General features: G+C 42.3%; 1 protein-coding gene across 7 annotated transcripts in view; it reads right to left on the bottom strand.

The window, feature by feature from the left end:
* Window positions 1-1,731: 1,731 nt before the first annotated feature.
* The window catches only part of LOC109430619 (coronin-1C-A), an 84,955-nt gene continuing 61,896 nt past the window's right edge, over window positions 1,732-24,790 (bottom strand). For 6 of the 7 annotated variants that reach the window (XM_062852119.1, XM_029879652.2, XM_029879653.2 and 3 more), the window contains exons 3-6: window positions 21,215-21,337; window positions 4,753-5,604; window positions 2,655-2,927; window positions 1,732-2,589 (exon numbers count right to left, since the gene is read on the bottom strand). In XM_062852119.1, coding sequence (XP_062708103.1) covers window positions 2,308-2,589; window positions 2,655-2,927; window positions 4,753-5,604; window positions 21,215-21,337 — 1,530 coding nt within the window. In that variant the 3' untranslated portion in view covers window positions 1,732-2,307. The remainder of the gene's footprint in view (window positions 2,590-2,654; window positions 2,928-4,752; window positions 5,605-21,214; window positions 21,338-24,790) is intronic. The other variant, XM_029879656.2, reaches the window with a different exon arrangement.

Genomic DNA, 24,790 nt, shown 5'->3' with positions numbered 1-24,790 from the left:
AACACATAGGAGCAATAGCTCATGAAATTAGTCACCTAAAACAATGTAAAATTTCAGGACTTTTACATGAAAAATCGTAAAAATATTGTATTTTTTGGTGATTTTTTAACGAAAATTGTTGAATAACTTTGAAATACGCAATTTAAACACCGTAGTGTCTTCGGCAAAATTGTAGAGTATTGTTCTAACTATATTTTAACGGTATTTTCGGTACCTTTTTGGTGCAATTTTCTGGATATTGAAGTATATTTTCGTGAAAATGCTCGAAAAAACACAAAATCGATTTGATACACCTCTAAACCTTTATCAATTTGGCTCAATTTTGGACTGAAGCCTTGTTTTAGCATGTGGATTGATAATTTGATGTGGCACGGGTAGGTCAAAAAAAGTGAACAGGTCTAATATAGATGATAGTTGGGTGTCACATACTCCGAAAAGGTTCATTTTGAAAAACCGGGAAAAGTTGAAAAATCGTATCGGGAAAACCGGGAAGAAGACGGGAATTCCAAAACAGATTGAATGGCCACTCTTATCACCTAATTTTTTTCCAGGTGGAAAATGTTTTTCGTTTTTGCAGAAACCATTTTTAAACTTAATTTCACAAAAAATGGTTTCTGCAAAAGCGAAAAACATTTTCCACCTGGAAAAAAAAAATCAGGAGATACCTTGATCCATACTCTACATGTGCACGAAAACCGATTTTGAAAATATTGCTTCGTTATTTTATAAAAAATCAAAAACCAAAAAAATGAGGAAATGCTTTCAGTTTCGCCTTAAATATATTTCCTAAGTTACTTGCGGTCTACTTATAAACAGTTAGCCTATCATTTTAGTTCAGTGCAACACCAGTTGACAGGCCTCTGCCTGTATAATATCACCAGTAAAATGTTCGATAAATTATATAAAAGTTGAATATACTGAGCGATCACAACTATTTCATACGGTTTATATCCATCACACCAGGCCGGCTCCAAAACTGCGGAATAGTGTTATGAACTAACTTTACGCATTTTACGGCGCACTTAATGGTAAAAGCCATAGGCGCCAACTTGTGACGTAGTTGGGGGGGTGAAACTCTCCAAAATTGGACAAAATTCAACTTTTTTGGCTCAATGCACTAGTTTTCACGTGAATATGTCCAAATTAGGTGAACTGCCTCGATATTTTCCGAATTTCATTGATTTTGAGAGGCCTTGCCCCCCACCTCCTCCCCCCGCCCCAACTACGTCTGAAGTTGGCGCGTATGGTAAAGGCACATCAGTTACCCGCACGGTGTCAAAATTTCGGTTATTATCGAACTTTCATGTACCTCGGATTTTTCTTCATAGAATGTTAGAATTTCGGCTATAATGTATAAATGCAAAATTAGAAAATATTCTATCGGGAAAAATTTGAGTTAGATGAGTTTTTTGGGTATTTCCCATACTAAAAATCAATCATTACTCTTTTAGCCCAAAAAACGTCCCATACAAAATGTATGGAAAAATTTTCGCCGATGAAATATTTTCTAGTTTTCCGATTATGAATTAATAGCCCAAATACTATTCATTTTCGAAGAAAAATCCGAGGTACATGAATGTTCGATAATTATCGAAATTTTGACACCGTGACCCGTGAAACAGCGAAATCAATAAAAGCAAAAAGAAAAAAATGCAATTTAATCTCTACAACACTAATTGGTGTAATATTGAAGGTGATATTATCGCATACAAGAGAGAACTACATAAAAAAGACTTTCTAATAAAAGTAAATTTATAATAAGTGTCTCCTGCTTCTGATATTAAATTTACAAAGGTTTAGTTGTTTTTGTTTGATTTAGTTCCACTTAATTAAATATAGGCTTTTTCGTTTTCTATCTTAAGTATGTTGTTTTAGCTTCAAGCAACAAGGCATTTTTTGTTTTCATTCTCCACAATCGATAAGAGTTCGGATGATACCACAATCTTTGTTTCTCTCAGTTTTTTTTTCTTTTGCAATAAAAATCAACACAAATAAATATTCTTCTGTTTCACACGATTTGTTTTACTTTATATATTATTTTAAAAATAATATTAAAAACTTTTTGTTTGAGCGCTCGCGTTTTCCTCTTTGCTTGTGTTCGTGCATGCATCTGTTTCCTGTTCTAAGCCGCAGTTATTACACGTTTGTAAATGTAGTTTCGCATGCATCAATCGTAATCATGTATGTAGTAGTTTGCTTGCTTTGCCAGTACCTAGTACATCCACTGCTTGAGTATGCCAGTATTCCAGTTGGTTTGTTCAGGTTGTGTGCTCTTGACTGAGTGCAACTTTTGTTTGCTCTACATATCTACACTTCGTCCGGGGCTAGGTTCGTGCTGGTGTAGTGGCCACCACCATCGCCGTGCTGGTCATCGTGCGCATTGGACACCGATTGGTTCGCTCCGACGATGGTGGGTGAAGGCGTTGAGGTGTTGAGCAGGGGCGCATCCGGTTCGGTCAGTCCCCGGTCGGCCATGGCTTTCACGGTGGCCTCCAGGGAGCGGATGCGATTTTCATGCTTCACGATGATTGCCTTTAGCTTCCGGAATTCGTCCTCAAATTTGGTACGCAGGTCGGTCAATGCTTGTTCCTGTTGATGAGATAGGCGCGTAAGAAAATTGTCAGGATCTCTTTGTACAAGCTAGCAATACTTACCGAAACCCCACTAATGACTATTGGCTCCGGTGGCTGACTGGCGGCGTTGGTGGCCGTGCTGACAGGTGCGTTCGATTGCGACGTTCCGTTGGAAGCACTGGCGGATCCGTTGGAGGTTGCCGACGGTGTCGTGGAGGCGGCTGCTCCCCCTACCGGGGAGCCCTTTGGTCCTCGAGGTGGCATCTTATCCAGGACGTTGGACTTCTTCGTCACCGTCAGCTGAGTGCTCTGGGATTGCGACACATATCCACCCTTTTCAACGAAAACACGATCCTATTGAGCGGTTTACATACCATGTTCCTGCACTAATAATACTACAAGGTGCCTTACAAACTAAATATGTGTTATTTGGATTGGTATAGAATGAACGGTTGCTTTTGACTGTAGAGTGATGCACGTGTTCTGAATGTTCAAATATAGCCATGCATGTATTTCGGGAAAAGCTTTCATTAGTAGATTGAATAAAAATGTGTGGGGGTAAGGACAAACACATTTGGACTGATTGAAAGGTGAAAACAGTATCTTGACAAACGCGGGGACTACCCTAATAGAAAAATATGATACAACGTGCTTAACAACCCTTTCGGGCTATCATCGTGATCATACACGGAATGATAAGTACAATCATTAACCCAATCGCCAGTGTATAATACATTTTTATTAGGGTAGAGAATCAAAAAAAGTGTCAATGTCATAACAGTGAACAAAAGGAATTATCCAAATAGTGAATTTGCAGATGCTACTCGACAGTTCGAAGGCAAAGATGAATCGTGTTGTTTATGTGCGTAGTTCCAGTATTAGGGATACTCTCGAGGTTTGAAAACCTTCGTATCTCGCTCAGTCTGTCTAGTTGATTAGTTGCGTCGATGATATGGATGCTACAGCTGGCAAATTGGAGACGATGGTAGAAGCGTATATCCGATCACAGGATGAGACAGGTGAATCCAATTTGTCATCAATGATTAGCTCAACGAACCTTCATTTCCAAATTTCACTCGCTGGTAATGAAATCGAGCCAGTTGGTCCAGAGACGCATTATGACAACTAATTGAGCTTGCTTCAGACTACGCAGAAATCTACGATAGAATAAAGTTCGCTTTCGTGGAAAGTTAATCATTTACAAAGCATGGACTATCGAACTATTTATGCGTGCACAGGAATAATGCGCCTTCTGGTCGAAGACCCAGACAGAAGAAGTTGCGTACCATCTACGGCAGAATGCAGATGGAAGTAGTTAGCGAAGGCGAATGAACTATCAGCTGCTTAAAAAAACAATCATTGCTTGCATCGCTAAAATTGGGAAACTAGGCAGGGCTGGGCACGTCACCAGGATGTCGGATAACAACCTCAGGAATTCAGGTTGAATTACATTGCGGAGGAATTCCGAAAGCGATTACTGACGATTTCTTGTAAAGATCACGCTTTCTATAAACATTTTTCTTGCAGCGGTTTTGTGGGAATTCATGATGAAATTGTAATCAAATGTCCGAGTGAATTGAAGCCAGTGATACGAACGTCAAAACGTCGATTACCACAAGACGATGGATTGTTACTTATTTATGGGAGTTTAAGAATTCTTTGTGGTAGCACTTCTTAATTCAGCAGAGGCATCGGAGTTAGCATATGCAGAGACTGTAGCATGGTATTTTTAGAACAATATTTTAGTAACGGATAGAAGCTTATTACAAAAAGGATTCGGAAAGGCATCATGCATGGTAACAATCAATAAAATAAAACCATTTAACACATATTTTGGTTTGAATTATAATACAAATAAAGAAGGTCTTGCATAAAGAACGCAATTGATAAAATGCAGTAGTATTATTAATTGCTGTTATTTACCATTAGTTCAGTAAGTGTTTATTGTTTTCCGTAGAAGAGGACCAAGACTCGGACATAGAAAAAGCAAAGAAACCAGATATGGTTATAGATCTGATTCTTGAATAGCTAAGCGATCAAAAGCGTCTCATGATACGATAAAGCACATGAATCTGCAAAATGATTTCGCCCGATGAGCAGCTATGATGGAGTCCTGTCCTATTCTTACGTAGTCTGAGTTGTGGTAGCTGGCGGTGAAAAGCAGAACCAGGATACTTACTTTGAGTGATACTAGCTGTGGATCTGCATCCGAGCCGGAGATCCAATCTTCCGCCGATATGGACGCCTCATCGGCGAGCGTATCCGGATAGAGATCCTCCTGGAAGAGTTCGCTCTTTCGAGGCACAATCATTGAGATCACCTGGCACAGGCCACTGTTGTTGAGTCGGTAGAATCGCGCCAGTTCACAAGTGCTGACGTCACACCCTCGCTTGGGCATCATACCGATGGCTCGTTGGGAGTCTGGTGTCTGGAACTGATTGATGTAATGCACAAATGGTTGCTCTGGTGTCACTTCGAAGTAACGGATGACTGAATCGCCTTTGCCGCACAAGTAGATCAGATTCGTGTCCGGGTCGTACAGTGGGAACATCACACCGTTCGATGTGTCTAGGTCCACCATTACAATAGGGTCACCCAAAGCGTCCGGCGCTCGTAGAGAATACTGTCGTTCAGAGGATCGATTGAAGCCAGTCGTAAAAATGAGTCCGTGTCGTAAAAATATTGCACGTGTCGCCTTCGATCCTTCGTGTGCAATAGCCTCGGTTAGGAGTTCACCCGACCGGGGATTGAGTATGCGAATTTTCTTATCCTTACATGTGGTCACCAGTTGCGATCCGTCCCAGTTCCAGCACGCGCTGTAGATCGTGTCCGGGTGGCATTCGATCCGCACCAACACTTCACCTGTGCCGACGTTCCAGATCACGATCAGGTTATCTGATCCGGCCGTGAGGAGGACGTTCAGGGCCGACGGGTGCCATAACACTAGACCTACTCGTCGCTGGTGGTACACCAGATCCACCACAGGCTCGGTTATGGTTCGTGTTAGTCCACCGTCTGGTATTTGCCATACCTGCAAAAGAAAATGGTAAAGTAACATAACTGACTTGATCGTGACACTAAATAGTTTATGTAATAGAATACACCCCATTGAGTGGCTATCAGCCTCTTACCCAGCAACTCCTATCTCTATCTCCTCGGCGAATCGACACTGGGTACGAGCAACCTTATACAGGCGCGGAACAGGTAGAACTCAGTATTCCGCAGGAAAAACCACCAGCAGGAAGAACGAGATCGCGAAGCAATGGAAGAGGAATACCGCGCTTAGGAAACGCGAAAGTTCTACGATACTCTGAACCGCTCGTGCAGAGGCTTTGTACCACAAGCCGACATGTGCCGAGACAATCACGGGAAACTTCTCACGAGCGAGCGTGAGGTGGCCGAGAGATGACGGCAGCTTTAGAATGAGGACGAAGGTTTCCAGCCCCTAACCTCCAAGAGATTGAGGAGGATGTTGGCCGGTTGAAAACAACAAAGCCGCTGGAGCAAATCAACTACCAAGCGAGTTTTTAAAATACGGTGGATAAGCATTAGTGAGAGCACTACACTGGGTCATCATCACCGCTATTTGGGAGGAGAAAGTATTACCGGAGGAATGGATGGAAAGCACCGTGTGTCACATCTAGAAAAAGAACGACAAGTTGGATTGCGCGAACTATCGCGCGATCACACTACTGAGTGCGACCAACAAGATACTCTCTCAAATCCTATGCCGCCGTCTATCACCGATTGCGAGAGAGTTCGTGAAGCAATATTAGGCTTGATTTATGGATGAACGCGCTACATCGGACCAGATGTTCGCCATCCACCAGGTGTTGCAGAAATGCTGTGAATACAACGTGTCCATACATCACTTGTTCATCGAATTTAAATCGGTGTATGATACAATCGATCGAGACCAGCAGCTGCTATGGCAGATTATGCACGAATACACATACAGTATTCCCGGATAAACTGATACGATTGATCAAGGCGACGATCGATCATCGAGATTGATGTGCGTAGTTCAGGAATGCTCTCGAGTCCCTTCGAATCTCGCAGAGGGTTACGATGGTCTTTCTTGCTTGCTGTTTAACATCGCTTTAGAAGGTGTAATAAAGAGAGCGAGGATAAACACGAGTGGAACGATTTTGACGAAGTGCTTGGTTTCGCAGATGATATTGATATTATAGCTCGCAAATTTGAGACGATGGTGGAACCGTAATCCAACTGAAGAATGAAGCCATGTGAACCGGATTAGTCATTAATGTGTCGAAGAACTCTACGATCGAATAAAGTTCACCGTCACACGAAGGTAACTATCTTCAAAACGCTAATTAGAAGTCCTCTAAGGCACGAAGCATGGAGGCACGTGCAGAGGATCAACGCGACCTTGTAGTTTTCGAACGGAAGGTGTAGCATAACATCTACGGTGAAGTGCAGATGGAAGACGGGACTTGGAGAAGGCGAATGAACCACGAACTGTATCAGCTGCTGAGAGAACCAACATCGTCCTTACCGTGAAAATCGGGAGGCTACGGTGCGCGGGTCACGTCATCAGGATGTCAGGTAGCAACCCGACTAAAATGGTTATCGAGAGTCATTTTTTTTTTTTTTTTTTTTTTTTTAATTTCTTTGTATTTGTGAATTTTAACTTATTGCTAATTCTTCACACAATCGAGAGTCATCCGACCGGTACAAGAAGACGTGGTGTGCAGCGAGCTTGGTTGGTCGAACAAGTGGAATTCGATTTGTGGACCCTTCGCAGAGTGCTGAACTGGAGACACACAGCCATGGACCGAGTGGAATGGAGACGACTCCTACGCACAACAGAGGACACTTAGGCCTTAGTTTGACCGGTTAAGGTAAGTAATGGGCAACCTTAGGAAAAATTTAGTAACTAACCCCGGTTATCTTAAGCCGTCAGGAAAGGGAGGAGATTTTGCGAACCTGCGCGTCTGTTCTCTAGGCTAGAAGCGGTACGAAACAGCAAAAGCCTTAGGCGTATCCGGGGCCAACTACGGCGGGTCGGGGTAGACTGTATCACGGTTCGGAAATTCGGAATGAAAGGCACAACACCACTGGTTCACTAATTCACTACTGTATTTCTCTGCACCTTACACTACTTAACACTACTTAACTACTTAGTACTTAGTTCACTTTCACTGGTCGAAGTATATTTCGCGGCGGTAAAAACATAACTGAAGTTGCGGGCGAACTTATCGGGTATTTATATGTGCGCACCCGCAATCTAGAATGTTCGCGCAATATCGCGACGCTGGTTCCAGACGCGGGTGGAACTCTCTCGATGGCTGTCACTCTCGGGGTGCTGCTGTGGTGAGTTTTGCATTAGTCACCACACTTCGGAGACGGCGACAATGACGGGACCACTCACTTGCGCTCACTGCTGGTACTCACAGTGGCTGTCGGAACTCACGTAATCAAAGGCGTAGCAAGGGTGGGTCGTGTTGGGGGCAGCAAATCGGTAAGTGTTTCGCATTCTGTCGATGGCAGTGGCTGGGTTGGGCGATTGTTTAGTTCTCGTTGACTAGTCTCTCGTTCCGTACGGAACATACTCCCCCCGGTTGACACGAAGTTCAATAGATTTCGTCGTTGGTTATACTGTCGTAGGCGATTGAAGTCCATAGGTTGCGCATGTTGTCTGCTTTGGGTCGGGATACTCTTGAGCTGAGCGATGGGATGTCATTTTTCTGTCGTCCATTGGTCGATGTTGAAGCTCTACTGCCTATGTCGTTGGTCTTTGGAATCCACAAAGTTCGAAGCGATTCATTCGACTTATTTAGGCAAAGTTGAGGACTGGTTCTGGATATCTTGGTCGGAATCGGTGGTTGCTGCTCTCGGAGGCGGTCAGGTGGCCGGTTGCACCTAAAAATCATCGTTGAAACCTTTGCAGAGGACGGGATTTGACATTGTTTATCCTTCACAGTCCAGGCACTACAGCAAAGCACTGGACTATTGGCAGTCGACCTCGTAGGGCGGTACACGGCACGACGCGTTGATTGATTTGGATTATTCTCTTGCATTCCTCGGCGGTATCTCCCATTCTGTGGATTACTGGAAGTCGAACTTGGGCTGAATGACTCTTGGGTGCTACGAAAACGCTGGGTAATCTTCATGGTATTGTTTTCCAATGCGATAAGCGAATGCTGGACACGTTTGGAGATGGGTCGTTCTTTGAGTACTCCGGCTACTACCCATCCTAGTGTAGTCTCACGTAACTCGGGTAAATCGTCATCAAGTTTGATGTAACCTGGGCGTAGTAATTTCAAAAACAGTTCGGCACCAAGCAGCATGTCGATCTTCTCCGGTTTGTAGAATTCAGGGTCAGCGAGTTGAACTCCGAAGGGAATACTCCAGGACGAAACATCAATTCTTGATGCTGGGATGACTCCTGTTACGCTTGGTGTTACGAGGCACTGCACCTGCGCTTCGTAGTCGGAGACACGGGATCGGAATTTCACTACTACCTTGTCGAACGCAGTGGTTTGTACGTCGTTGATTCCTCTGATCGGGATGTTGACACGGTGTTTCGTACTTCCAATGCGACTCGCAAAATCAGCTGTGACAAAATTCACTTGGGATCCACTGTCTAGCAGCACGCGGCAGGGATGTGGTTTGTTGTTTGCGTCCAATACGTTCACAACAGCTGTTAGCAGGAACACGGTCTTCGTAGAGTCGGCAAAGTTGCAAGAAAGTGGAATGTTCGATGATTCTCTGGTGGATGTTGCAGTAGATTCGATACTTTGAGCGATTGCAGGACGAGTCTCCTTTTCTGGTAATGGGACGCTGGAGCTTGACACTTGTTCAACCTCTTCGTTGTGGAGTTGAGTGTGATAACGCTTCTGGCATTTCTGGCACGATTTTGTTGACGAGCAATCTCTGACACTGTGCCCCTTGCGGAGACAGTTGAAGCAAACACCAGAAGCTCGCACTTTCTCGGTCCTCTTGTCGAACGGCATTGCACTAATCACGTTGCACTGGTAGTTACGATGTAGACCTTCGCAGAAGTCGCAAATGTCCTTCCTCGGCTCAGATGCAGAGGCGTAGATTCTCACGGCGGATGCGTTCGTAGAAATTTCTCTCCTTGAATTTGGTTTCGATGCATGTTCGGTGTTGGCGGTCGGAAAAGCTATTTCACAGTTCTCCAACATCTGGCACCTTGCCTGGAGGAACGATATGGTCTGTGCGTACGTAGGCAACTCACCTTTCTTTTGGGTGGCCTCCCAAGCCATCCTTGTCGCTTGATCCATCGCGGAAGCCAGAATGTGGACAAGAAACAAGTCAGAAATACCAAGGAACTCCTGTTCAAGGTACTTCAGGCTCTCAACATGGCGGACACATTCATCGTGAAGTCGTCGCAGCTCCTTGCAGGATCCAGAAGCCATTTTCTGGATGTCGAACAGTCCACGGATGTGGGTCTCCACGATGATCCTTTTGTTTTCGTATCGTTCGGTGAGGATAGCCCATGCTTGCTGATAGTTCCCTTCGCTCATCACCTTGGCATCAAGAACTCCAGCCGCTTCACCAACAAGCGCTTTATCAAGGTGATAAAGCTTGATGGCGTCGGAATCTCCCGAGCCAGCCATCAGGTCCTGGAATATAGCCTTAAACTTTGGCCAGCTGGCGTACGATCCATCGAAAGTGGGGATCGGGATCTTCAATGGCTGTTGCTGCAGGATCACCTGCGGTTGCAGAGTTTGAGCCTTGGTGGTGTTCGTCTCGTGTGCTAACATGAGCTCCTCGATGACTGTGCGGACGTAGTCGTATCGTTCTTCGAAAGTGATGTAAATCTCCTCCTGCTGTCGGAAAGCTTCATCCGGGATAACGGCAACCAGCTTCGTATGAATTGTACTGAATTCGGCGTACGCGTCATCCACCTTCTTCAGGAATGTCTTGAGTTGCGGGAGGCTCACCTCATGCTTGGCAGTGGCAAGTGCCCTTTGCACTCGTGCTAGCTTGAGGCTTACCTGATCACGCTGACGGGACAGTGACGATACTTCTTTTATCGTCTCTGCATCGGCATTGATCTCCCAGCTGCTTGCGTTGTCGATTAGTTGCTGCTTCTGCTTCGCGGCTTCAGCTGCAGCCTTGGTAACTGATCTGGTCATCGGCGTCTGTACCTGCGACATGGTGAAACTCTTTCGGACAAAACACGCTACGAATTCGTTTCGGGTCGGAACGGAGGTGCAGAGTATTCTTCGGGCGATCGGTGGTCGGTATGGAACACTTCACAAGCGGTGACGGCAGTAGCGAATAATCTTCTCTTCGGTCGGTGCACGTTCTGGCAACGGAGCCACGGAAACGTGTCGGGCAGCGATGATGGTGTTGTATCCTTTCCTACGGCGAGGGCGGCACTGGATCCGGTTCGAAGGACCACTCTGTTGGCGCGTATCCGGGGCCAACTCCGGCGGGTCGGGGTAGACTGTATCACGGTTCGGAAATTCGGAATGAAAGGCACAACACCACTGGTTCACTAATTCACTACTGTATTTCTCTGCACCTTACACTACTTAACACTACTTAACTACTTAGTACTTAGTTCACTTTCACTGGTCGAAGTATATTTCGCGGCGGTAAAAACATAACTGAAGTTGCGGGCGAACTTATCGGGTATTTATATGTGCGCACCCGCAATCTAGAATGTTCGCGCAATATCGCGACGCTGGTTCCAGACGCGGGTGGAACTCTCTCGATGGCTGTCACTCTCGGGGTGCTGCTGTGGTGAGTTTTGCATTAGTCACCACACTTCGGAGACGGCGACAATGACGGGACCACTCACTTGCGCTCACTGCTGGTACTCACAGTGGCTGTCGGAACTCACGTAATCAAAGGCGTAGCAAGGGTGGGTCGTGTTGGGGGCAGCAAATCGGTAAGTGTTTCGCATTCTGTCGATGGCAGTGGCTGGGTTGGGCGATTGCACAGAACAGATAGGCATCTTAGAGCAAATTGAAAATTCCATCCACTTATGTGGTAAATTTTGACGTTCATTGCGGAATAAAATGATTTTTTCTTGCTTGAAATTCACAGTGCATGCTCTCGTCTAAAATGACTAGCACGGCTAGTCTAAAACCGTTTGACGTTTCGATGGAACTCGCCTAATTATGAATACACTGAAAAAAGTTGACACGGCCGATTCATGTGTTTGATTTATGAACTGTTCCATAAACGTCAAAGATAGTCAGATGTGTTTTTCTATTGAATTCAATGGTTTATACACCGCAGATTAATCTGATTCACAACATGAACTTCACAACTTCACCGAATTAAATGTAACCCAGTCAACCAGTGATCGTATAAGATGTTGCATAGGATGTTAAAGTGGAGGCGATATGCGTACATTTTACATGCGCCTAAATGGAGGCAAGCACGCATATGGCCTCCACTTTATCATCTTATGCAACATCATATATGATTACTGGTTGTCTGGGAAGTCACATCAGCTTAATATATGTTACACCTGGCGTTCAGTAAGCTTTATCTTTAACTGAACCCGATAGCCAAATCATATGTGATGCGATTGAAATTGAAGTAATTTTCCAAACAAAGTTGCGCTATTGTTTTTCTTTAATGAATGCATGTGTATGTAACATAACTGGTGACACATAACTCACAAAAAAAACCCTCAAACGTGTTTCATCATGGCCACCATGAAGAACGTGAGTTAAGACGTGAGCCGCTATTTAATTTTTGTTAACTCCACTCAATTTAGGGTTAAGCATTCAGTACACGCTTTGCCAATACGCGCAAATATTTGGCTATTTGACGTATCAGACGTTAGCAGACGTTTGCCGTTTGGCTATTATTTGTCAATGATCAGTACACGTACGACAAACAATTGGCAAACTTACATTTGCACATGTTTGCCACTCGAGTACTGATTGGAGTTACAAACATGGCCAAATATTTGCTATATTGCCTTACTTGAAAAGTGCTCAATTTGTAATATTAGCAAATATTCGCCGTTACAAAGTTAGGCAAATATTTGCACAACAATGTTATTGCAAATTATTTGGTCAGTACACACATGACAAATAAATTTGTCAGATTTTGCCAAATATTTGCACATTTGGCAAAGCGTGTACTGAAGGATTTACTTTATTTAACTATTTCCAGGAGAATACATCGATAGGCCAGTACCCAGAGTTTGAGCGGTACAACTTTTTGATTATCCTTGATTCCGTCACGGGAAGGTTCATTTATGGTGCCGGCCAGAGTGGACGCGTCACGCGGCGCGGCGCGGTGCGATGCGGCATTTGACAGGTCGCGCGTCGACGCGCGGCAGAACTCCGTTCATTAGAATACGCAGGTAAAACAATCACAACATGCCAGAGTGCGCGCGGAACGATGCGAAGCGGAAAGCGTTTAGCCGCGCGACGCACGACAAAACAGTGCATGCACTGTTTTTGATGCGGAAGTCACGCGGTTCGCGCGGAGAATTTTGTATTTTTGTGTGGATTTCGTCCGTTTTTACCAAATCATGGCGCTAATTTTACGAAAATGTTTTTCAAATGCATTCAAATGTGAATGTAAAAAATATTAACATGAATAATACCACATGTTTATTATCCGGTGACGTCTCGTAACCTCATTTTTCACCTATATTGCGAATCAAAATCAGTAATTCTTTCAAATTTATGACTTAAGACTTAACGGAAATAATCAAAATCTCTTTTACGTCATTCTACACCCTGCTCTGCTTGCTTTCACATTACCCCTACCTATGTTTCATGCACAAAAAGGGTTGGCATCCTCTCGTTTATTTTACTATCTCGAAGTATTCTACTAGGACTGTAAGCTTAAAAAATAGTTTCAAAATAAAAATATATTAGTTTTGAGAACAAACTTGTTGCATTGCCTTGCTGATTAAAAATAAACTAGGGGTGCCATTTTTTTACGTATACAACCCTGTGGCAGCTTTGACTACAAGCTCACTTGTTCATAAAATTTCAAAATTTGTACCTGTAGGTCGGGTAGATTTGAGGTTAGGGAACCACCATTGTCCCAAATGTATGCCTCTTCTGAATCATCCGAAATAAATAAATAGCAGTTGAAGGTGCATTTTGATAAATGGTTCATTTTTAATTTTAAATTGAGCACAATAATCACATATCTCTTGGACATTTTTCATCAGATAACTCTTAAAAACTGTTGAAATGTTATGGCTTTTAAACCGATAGAGAGGAGACAGCTCGCTTTGATTGTGTGCTACTTGTTGTCAAGACGAACCTATCACAAACTGTCTCTGCAACCCGAGTTGGGAATTATACATTGATGGTGTGAAGTGATCCAATACATATCCAAAAAATCTTATCAAAACTTCTCACCGTTTGTTGTAATTCGAAAGATAAAATAATTATGGTCAGTTTAATAAAATAACTAATTAATAAAATAGTTATGGTCAGTATTCATGTGCAAAGGTGAGGGAAATTATGAAAACTTTTCAGTTTGCTTTACGAACAGACGCGTTGCACCGCGTTTACTGTGGCTATCAAGCCGCGTTGGAAGCCGCGTCAAAAACGCGCCGCACCGCGTCGCGTCGCGTGACGCGTCCACTCTGGCCGCAGCCTATTACGTCCATCGTTTTCGGGATTTCTAAATAATAGTAATTTTGTGTATACTTTTATTTCTGAGTACACGTACTGTCACTCTTTTCTAGACCCCTCTCCCAAATGTTGGACGTAATTTATTAACGTTCCCTGTAATGTATGAAAATAATCGATCATTTTACATATCAACGATATTCTTCGCAGTGTTGGTAAACTCACACTCAAAACTGGCTCATGAACGGCTTCTGCGTGAGCAAACTCGCACGCGATTCTGAATCATTTTCTCACGCACGAGATTTTCATGCAAAATCTCGCTCTCACGAGTTTAGCGCCGAAATCTCGTTTGCTTGTAAAACGAATCCAAATAAATTTAAACGACATTCTTTATTGTTGTACGCAAGATTTAGTCTTATTCCATTATACAATCCTAAAAACTTCGTTGTAAATAATAAGAACACCAAGAAATAAAGCAATGAGTAAAATCACGAGTCAACTCGTGCATGATTTTTTCGGTGGTGTGTTTGGCGAGTCAAGAATCGCGCCTGAAACAACTCAATCATGAGATTTGAGTTTTTACCAATACTGATTCATCGGTCTTTTTCTTATTTTTGTAGAAATAGTTTTCCATAGTGTTTTCATCACCCAACCCATATCACTACATAGGTAGTGCGATAACTGGTGCACGCACCCTACCCCACTTCAATCAGAATGCACAGGCATTTAAATTTAATTCCGCGTGAAATACACATGATAAACGTGTGATTTGTTGAAAAATCGGGGCAAAAATAATGTTGGCGAATTTATATCTCGCGTTTAGTCTCATACGGGCGAATCAACAATGATCGATTTTTCTTCATCGATTTTCTTTTTGGATTTTTCCGGGATATACCACCAATATTCGAATGATCTCTCGGTGCGTTTCGGCGAAGGACGACTAGAATTGGCATCTAGGGTATTTGTGCCTATCTTAGTCTCATTAAGGATGTGCAACATGAAAAATCACTCACAGCGCAATGTATACGCTTCAAACTCAATGATACAAACCTTTAACATACGTGCTCACTTCCACTGTTGATCTTACGATGCACTAGAGTGAGATTTACCTTCAATATTTGATTTAATTGCGATCACAAATCGCGAGCCACTCGCACCTATCTTCAGCACACCGTAAAATTTTCATCTCATCGCGGTGCACCGGGTGGCCCCTTATTCATCTCAACAGTATTTACAGCAAATCCACAACCACTCTCACATTTTCTCATCGTAGAGCATTCTGCACTCACCCACTAACGCACTCCCTTTCCCTAGCAGGTGACAGTTTCATTGTGATTGTTTTCCTCTCTCGCAAAGGAGAAGTCACAACAATGTGCGGCGCGACGAATCGTCTATGCTCGCGCCATACGTTTTGCACTCGCATACATTCACAGCTGATTGGCAAATCAGTGCTGCCGAACTGGATGATAGTTCGTAAAGCTTGAGCGGTAGCAGCATATTTAGATGAAAACCAAACCAAATATTTTGAAAGAAATGGCGTTGGAAAATGAAATTATTAATCGATTTGCGTAGAAGTTCGATTACCAAGATGTTAAACCAAGAAACGACCATATTCTGATTGAAAAAAACATCGAATTTGTAGTGACCAAATCTCATTCAATTAACCACTTGTTTCTTGATGTCTGGCACCGCTGTGATGCTTGCTTTGGTGCTTCGGCAGAGATGTGCGCCGCGGTTAAAACATCATTTTTGGTCGTCGGCGGCGGCGGCGTTAAAAATGAGAATTCAATATTTCGCTCTTTTACATCTCATATAGCGAAACATTTTAACAAACTATACTTTGCATATGAGAATGTAAATACACTAAAACCTCAATTTATGCATGTCATTTTAATGCACTTTTTAATTTATGCACCTTTTTTTATGACCTGCATAAATTAAGGGAAAGCTACTCAGAACCAATATTGTGCATAAGAATATTTAATAATGACGGTAACTATTGCAACGGCGGCTAAAGGGTGTTTATAAGGGTGAGCAAATGGAAGTCACAGGGGAGTTCCAGGGGGTTCCCAGGGGTTTCCGCGAGGTACCAGGAGATCTCCGGGGGGTTTTCGGGGGTCTGAGGGGGTTTTCGAAAGCATTGCAGAGAGTTTCAGAGGATTTGCGACGGGGTTTGGAGGCGTTACTGGTACGTTTTCGGGGGTTTCCGAGGATCTCACGTGCGTTAAACGGGTGCAAGTAGGGATTCAGATGCGTTACATTGGGTCCGAGGGGATTTTAGAGGGATTTTGGAGGCATTTCAGGAAGTTTCAGAGCATTTTTGACGGGATTCAGAGGCCTTATGGAGGCGTTTTCGGGGGTTTCGTAGCGTCGCAAGTGCGTTACATGGGGTACGAGGCGGTTTAAGGGGAATTTTGGAGCCATTTCAGGAAGTTTCAGAGCATTTTCGCCGGGATTCAGAGGCGTTACGGAAGCGTTTTTTTTATGCACAAATTTCCCTCATTTTATGCCTTTTTTAATTTATGCACCCCCAGCCATGTGCATAAATTGAGGTTTTAGTGTAGTAACTTGTAATTGCGCACTCGTATATAGTGCGGCAGACAATTAAACGTTCCATAATAAATAAAAAAAATCCATAAGGCGCAGTCCACAAATTACGTAACGCTCTTGGGGGAGGGGGGTAGTATGGCCAAGCGTTACGGCCCATACAAAAAATTTTGGATTTCCATACAAAAAAGCGTTACGGAGAAGGAGGGGGGGGGGGGTCGCAAAAATATAAATTTTAGCGTACGTAATAAATGGATGCTGCCTAAATAATTCTTAAGTGATGGCATGAATTGAATTATTAGAACCTGAATTCTTCAGATTTCATTACACCGGAGAAAATTGGGTTGATTTTGAAATTCCTCACATTTTGTATGTATGTAATGAAAAATTGACGAAAAATTTTAAACCTCATTTACTCGAAAGTGGGTTTTTGTCACTTACACCCCTTTGCTTCTAACCCCCTCAATTATAAACGAACGTCGTTATGACGTCACGCGGGGAAAAGCATGCATGCTGTCATTGCATGCTTTATACACCTTGTGTGAAGAATATGATATTTGCTAGGATTTTTATATGATGATATATAAGTGACTAAAAAGTAACTAAAATCTCAACAGGATCATTGAACGAAATATTTTGTTTATTCAGCAATGAATGACATGCATTCATTTTGGGAGCGTTTAAACTTAAATCGATTATTTTCTGAAGATTATTGGGGAAATTCTAAGTTCGGCGGCGTGATGAGTTTTAAGCTGGCGGCGTGCTAGAAAATCAAAACATCCGGCGGCGTGAAGTAATAAATCTCGACGGCGCACATCTCTAGTCCTTGAGACAAAATGAGATGAATATAGGTACTAGGCCGAAGAAGGGGGCTTTTACCCTACAATAACAAAAACAGCCGAAATTATTTTCCGGCCACGTTATTAGCCAAAGAGAAAATTGATGAAGAGAAACCGATCATTGTAGATACGCCCGTATGATACTAAGCGCGAGATATGTTAACACGTGACATTCGAGGATTTTACAATTTGCGCAAATCCATGTAAAACATCAATATTCCAATAACAAGCAATCCTAGACGTGTCAATTTGTTCGAGTGCATGAACTATTAGACGAGAATAGTCGTCTAATTGCCTGCTGGGTGGAGAAATTCACAGTGTAAAAAGCTTGCCCGCCACCGCTAGGTTCGCTGCTGTCGATTTTTAATGACCAGCGCCTATTTTTCTAATGATGATGTCTATCTGTTCTGTGGCGATTGTTTAGTTCTCGTTGACTAGTCTCTCGTTCCGTACGGAACAGAAGTCCTCTAAGGCACGAAGCATGGACTCTACGTGCAGAGGATCAACGCGACCTTGTAGTTTTCGAACGGAAGGTGTAGCATAACATCTACGGTGAAGTGCAGATGGAAGACGGGACTTGGAGAAGGCGAATGAACCACGAACTGTACCAGCTGCTGAGAGAACCAACATCGTCCTTACCGTGAAAATCGGGAGGCTACGGTGCGCGGGTCACGTCATCAGGATGTCAGGTAGCAACCCGACTAAAATGGTTATCGAGAGTCATCCGACCGGTACAAGAAGACGTGGTGTGCAGCGAGCTTGGTTGGTCGAACAAGTGGAATTCGATTTGTGGACCCTTCGCAGAGTGCTGAACTGGAGACACACAGCCATGGACCGAGTGGAATGGAGACGACTCCTACGCACAACAGAGGACACTTAGGCCTTAGTTTGACCGGTTAAGGTAAGTAATGGGCAACCTTAGGAAAAATTTAGTAACTAACCCCGGTTATCTTAAGCCGTCAGGAAAGGGAGGAGATTTTGCGAACCTGCGCGTCTGTTCTCTAGGCTAGAAGCGGTACGAAACAGCAAAAGTGGCTTACAGTAGCGTCTGTTCCTCCATATTAGGGGTGGCTGATCAACGTCAGTGCCCAGTGAAGGACTCTAAGCTCACCTGTGCATCATGGTCTTCCAGAAAGTAAGGAAGTTGATTGAAAAGTAAACAAGACATGAATGCGAACCAGAATACAAAACAATGACAACAACCCTAGCGACGATAAAGGAATTGTGATTGTAAACTTGGAACGTGGGATTTCCGATCTCTTGATTCCATCGGGACCACTGAAGAACCGCGGGTTCGGCTTCGTAGCGCTACAGGAAATGAGTTGCATAGGATCCATGGTGCGAACGTTTGAGACAATCAACTAGAGCTGCGGCAACATACGCGAGCTGGGAACAACATTCATCGTGATGGGCGATATTCTGAAGTACGTGATCGGTTTGTGGTGGTCAATCAATGAAAGAATGTGAAGGTTGACGTTCAAGGTGCGATTCTTCGACTTCAGTATTATCAACGTGCACAATCCACACTCAGGAAGTACAAAGACACATTTGACGCGCGGTTTAGAAGCGACGACGATATCTGCCCAAGCCACGACGTCAAGATTTAAAAACTAAATCAAGATTTAAAAACTAAACACTCATATAGGTCACAAGGAGGAATGTTGATCGATGGTTGAAAAGTTCAGCGCTCTCCAACCGACGAATGAGAACGGCCTACGTCTTACTAATTTGTCGCTTCCTAGAATAAAGTCATTTGTTGCATCTGCTTCCAACACAGCCTCCATTACCGTAATGGTCAGAATCGTGGTGCTGACATCGATTCTGCTGACTTCTACGTGCTGAACGCCATAGAATACGCGCAGAAACTGGATGGAGCGTTGCCGGGCAAGCCCCTCCTAAGAAGTGCTAGAGTACAGCTAAAGCAACTATCAACCCGAGCAAAGGTGGATAACAAAATGATAACAAGTTCTGTTATCTGGTTATCATTCGTTTGATAATTGAATTTGTTATCATTTAGGTTGAATTAAGAGCCAACATTAGTGTGGGTCATCGGAACCGTTTTCTCAGATCAAAGCTTTTTTGGTTCCGTTTCGGGTCCTGAGTATCTGTGCAAAATTTGAGCACGATCAGTTGCGTCTACACTTTGCGCATCGCAATTGAAATTTGCATGGGATTTTGTATGGGAAAACATATTTTTTTGCGTTTTAGCCATAAGTAGAAAAAGTTTGTCTGAAATTTTTTAACCGATAGTGTAAAATGATAGCTTAGGATGTTCTGAAAAACTTTGTTGAAGATCGCAAAGCGATCCGATGCTTGTGAAAATAGTTATAACCAACGAACCGCATGCTTGTGTTTATGTTTTAACACGTAAAGGAATAACAAAAGCAACAAAATCATGCTGTTTCGGCAAGCAATGCCAACGCTATAACTTTTTTCGTAAGCATCAGATCACTTCGCGGTCTTCGACAAAGTTTTTCAGGACACTCTAGGCTATGTTTTCACTTTATCAGTTACACGGTTTTAGAAAAATTCGAGCTTGGTATGCGAAAAGTGCAAAAAAAGTGTGTTTTCCCATGTGAAATCCCATACAAACTTCAAACGCGATGCGCAAAACGTAGACATAACCGATCGTGCCCAAATTTTGCACACTTATTTGGGTCCTGAAATGGGTTCAAAAAACCTTTGATCTGATGGGATACCATTGAATTTTTCATTTTTCCATATAAACGATGACCCACTCTTGCCAACATAACAAAAATGATAACTCAGATTTACTTCTCGAATACCAAAATGATAACAAGTTAAGTTATCATTGAGTTCAAGTTGATAACTAATTGTGTTATACAATATTTTGTTCAACATTACATTTAGTATCAACAAGAATAAATACAGCTGTATAGCGGTATAGCTGAACGGATACGTGCAACGGAGCTGACGGAACGAATGGTTCGACGAGGAGTGTAGAGGGATTTTAAGGAGAAAAACGCAGTGGAAGTGGAAGCTGCAGAAGTGCAGACCTACCACTTCCGGGAGAACAAACGCCGCCTGGGAAGCGAGGAAACACGAAGGCTCTAACAGAAGGTCAACGCATCCCACAAAGGCTTCGTGCCGCAAGTCGAAATGTACCGGGATAAGGACGGTGACCTCTTGATGGACTAACGTGAGGTGATCGAAAGGTGGAAGTAGAACTTCGACGAACACACGAATGGTGCAGAGAATGTAGGCACTGAGGAGCAGCATGTCAGCGGAAGAAATGACTACGTTAGCACGATGAATGATGGGAACCAATCAAATCCCTCTTTGAATGACGTTATGGACACCATTCAACAGCTCGAGAACAATAAGGCAGCTGAAAAGTATGGTATTGCAGCTGAACTCATCAATGTGGTCCTGGAAAAGTTGGCCATGTGTCTGTACCGGCTGATGGTTGGCAGGATCTGGCAAACGGTATAGTTATCAGAGAAGTGGAGGGTGATTTGACCAATCTGTGTACAATATCTCGACAGGGACTACGACAGAGAGATAGACTTCCGTGCTTGCTGTTCATAGCACTACAGTGTGTCATGTGGAGAGCCGGGTACGATTTTCAACCGATCCAACCAATTTGTCTGTTTCACTGGAAGACATTTAACCAAATCATAACATGGTTTCACTCAATAGCCAGGCGTCTAGGTCCTCCAGCCCCAAAGAAACTTACCTTAACGACACAGTCTTCTGATCCGGAAGCGATCACATTATCATTGTGTGGACACCACGCTATATCTAATACAGGTCCTTTGTGTCCTCCTACTAGTGCATGGTCAGCTGCAATCCGTCCAACCTAAAAATAAAATGACAAAAATAAAAAGTTCCAATTAAAACGAAGTTCTATGCCAATAATTTTAATATGTGACGCGACATCGATCGCTCTTCCACGTTTCCTTCTTCGTCCTTCATATTTTTTTCCTTTCTTAAAACTAGCTCAATCAATATCTTTCCGCCTACGATCTACCTTCGGAATCGAAGGGAAATACGGGAGAAGATATTATGGACATACGTACGGCTAAAAATAGTTTTGCGCACGATCACCGACAGTGTGTCTCGCGCACCTCGAGGGTCATGTTCACTAACCTACATCGCTTTCCGACTCATCGTTGGTGCACAGTGGTCTGATGGGGTGAATTATTAAATAAGGTCTTATCCACGGCCTCTCAAAATCATCGGAAATCGGAAAAAAAAATCGACGGATTTCATCTAATGTAGACAAATAACTAGTGCATTGAGCTGGAAAAAGCTGAGTTTTTTTTTTATTTTCTGAGACGCGAAGCCCAACTACGTCACAAGTTGGCGCCTATAGGGCTGTTTGCAGTTCAGAAGGAATTTCTTGGCCTATCTTGATGCAAATGGAAATTCTTTGCCTAAATCGCTCAAGAAATCGTTTTTCTTCGATCGTGTAGTAATATTCATAAGCCGTTGAACATCTCACAATAATACACTAATACACGCAACAATTATCATCACAATAGGCACTGACATTTGAGTAGTGATACCGTCTGTCACTGGAATAGCAGAGTCATACTGTAATAAACCGTTGAACAGTTAATACGTGTTTTACTCTGATCGCTACATATCATAGTACGCAGTTGCGAAGAAATGACAGTTTAAATGGCGGTCAGCAGTCACCGTAAAAAGTTTCTGTCAGGAATCGGTCAAGAAGTTTCTTGAACGATTCTTTTTGAACATGAAACTGGGCTTATGCCTATATCAAACAACTGTAATTTATAACAAATTAAATAAATCACTTTTCGAATTAGTGTAATCAGTTTCGTACCTTTTAATTGGGTTGTTTAGTGAATGAAATATTGCTATTTTCTATAGCCTAATCGATAGAGCTAATTTTTCTGAGTATAACGTGATTTTATTGGATTCCAATAGCTTTGTTTTAAAGGCTAAAATAACAAAACAGTGTTAATTTTCGTGGATAGAATGACAGTTCAATCGATAAATTGACAGTTCGACCCGAACAAAAAAAAATTCCATACAAACTTAAAATGCATTTTAAAAATAGTTCCCTCACTCCAAAAATTATGAAATTTTGGATTTCGACTAATTTTCGGGTGGAGAATCCGATTATAAAATAATCCGGATACCCCTAAAGAACCCAAATCCGCTGCTTATCCTTTGACAGATACGCGTGTTTCGACTACCCTTGTAATCTTCCTCAGTGTCAGTTACACTCCCGTGCAAAAGTTTGGGGTCACCCCCTCAAAAACATGGAAATGTTTTTCGGTCATATCTCAGTCATTTTTTCATTTAATCCAGTCGTTCTTACACTCTATCGAAAGATAAAAAGTCTAATTTGATTCGTAGGTAATTTTCAGGGGCCCATATAACCGCGGCGGTAAACGCACGGGTATTCAGCATGACCATGCTGAGGGTGACGAATTCGATTCCCGGTCGGTCCAGGATCTTTTCGTAAAGGAAATTTCCTTGACTTCCTTGGGCATAGAGTATCTTCGTGCCTGCCACACGATATACACATGCAAAATGGTCATTGGCAGAGGAAGCTCTCAATTAAAAACTGTGGAAGTGCTCATAGAACACTAAGCTGAGAAGCAGGATTTGTCCCAGTGAGGACGTTACGCCAAGAAGAGGGAGAGGAGGTAATTTTCACAAATTCTATATGAAATTTTTAGTATAAAAAGTTTACCTAAACTTACATGTTTTTCCTAAATCTGTACGAAAAATTGTTTTGCGTGTAATTCAAAATAGGGTCGTCCAAATTTTGAACTCTAAGTTGCATTAGAACCCTATTTCTATCCTCTTTGAGAGCCATTCATTAGATTTTAGCGAAAAAATTCATAACATAATTTAAATTATCGAGTTAGGTTTACATGTCACCGTGCAAAAGTTTGGGGTCACCTTCCAAATAAAGTCTAAGTCGGTTTTTTGTTCGAATCGTCAATTTTTATTGGTGCAACTTCAACTCTTTCTTTGATAGTTGAATGGCAAGACACAGAAATGGTCATGAAATGTTCATAAACAAAGTTCTTGACCAAGTTAAGGTAGAAAATAGTATATAAAATCCATACTATATCAGCTAAGTTCGTTATATAAAGTGCGAAAGAGGATAGAAGTGAGATAAAAATTACTAATTCGTGAATTCTACCCTATAAAACTGTAATGGTTAAAATCACAAATACACAATTTTCCCAAAAACCATTACAATGAATGTCATTTCTCCGAATGTACTATTACATTAGAGATTTGTTTTGGTGCAAAGCCAAGGGATAACTTTTTGATGAAAATGCTATTTGAATTAAAATATGTAACATTCCTTAAACATATGGATTTTGGGGTAATGGTGCGTTTGTGGTTATAACACTTACAGTTATTAGGGTATAATTCGTGAATCAGTCATTTTTATCTCACTTCCATCCTCTTTGGCACTTTATATAACGTACTTAGCTGATTCAATATGGATTTTATATACCATTTTCTACCTTAACTTAGTCGAGAACTTAATTTATGAACATTTCATAACCATTTCTGTGTCTTGCCATTCAACTATCAGAGAAAGAATTGAAGTTGCACCAAAAAGAAATGACGATTTGAACAAAAATCCGACTCAGACTTCATTTGGAAGGTGACCCCAAACTTTTGCACGGTGGCATGTAAACCTAACTCGATAATTTAAATTATGTTATGAATTTTTCCGCTAAAACCTAGTGAATGGCTCTCAAAGAGGATAGAAATAGGGTTATAATGCAACTTAGAGTTCAAAATCTGGTCGACTCAATTTTGAATTAGGGTAAGTGTACCAATTATGGCTATAGTACCAATCATAGTTGATTTTCACTCTTTAACGATATATATCAATAATAAAAAAATGTGAACAACAGATCACGTTCACAAAAGATGATTGCACTCATTTAAAGTCAACATTTTGCTCAAATTATGGTAGAAATAAATCATTTTCCATAAAATTTCGGCTTCCTTGCACCCTTTTTCGCCATAGTGTACCAATTGTGGATAATCCCATAAGAAATGCATGCAAATAGTGCGAAAAGGAACCGAAGTTAAAAAATGTAGCCATAACTGGTACAGGGTTCCTATCATAGGCACACGCTGTAATAAATACTAAAAGTAGTTTTGGCTCCGTTTTTATATTTTTCCTGTAAAGTATGGAAACTAAACTATCTTTTAACATATTGGTGACATTCGTTGGTCTTCTCGTTATTTTTGTACAAATAGTTTTCCTTAGGTAGTGCCATAATTGGTACAGGCACCCTAC

The sequence above is a fragment of the Aedes albopictus genome, chromosome 2 (assembly GCF_035046485.1).
Source record: "Aedes albopictus strain Foshan chromosome 2, AalbF5, whole genome shotgun sequence".
Lineage (NCBI taxonomy): Eukaryota > Metazoa > Arthropoda > Insecta > Diptera > Culicidae > Aedes > Aedes albopictus.
The sequence above is the reverse complement of the archived record's forward strand: the minus strand, read 5'-3'. Positions and strand labels throughout refer to the sequence as shown.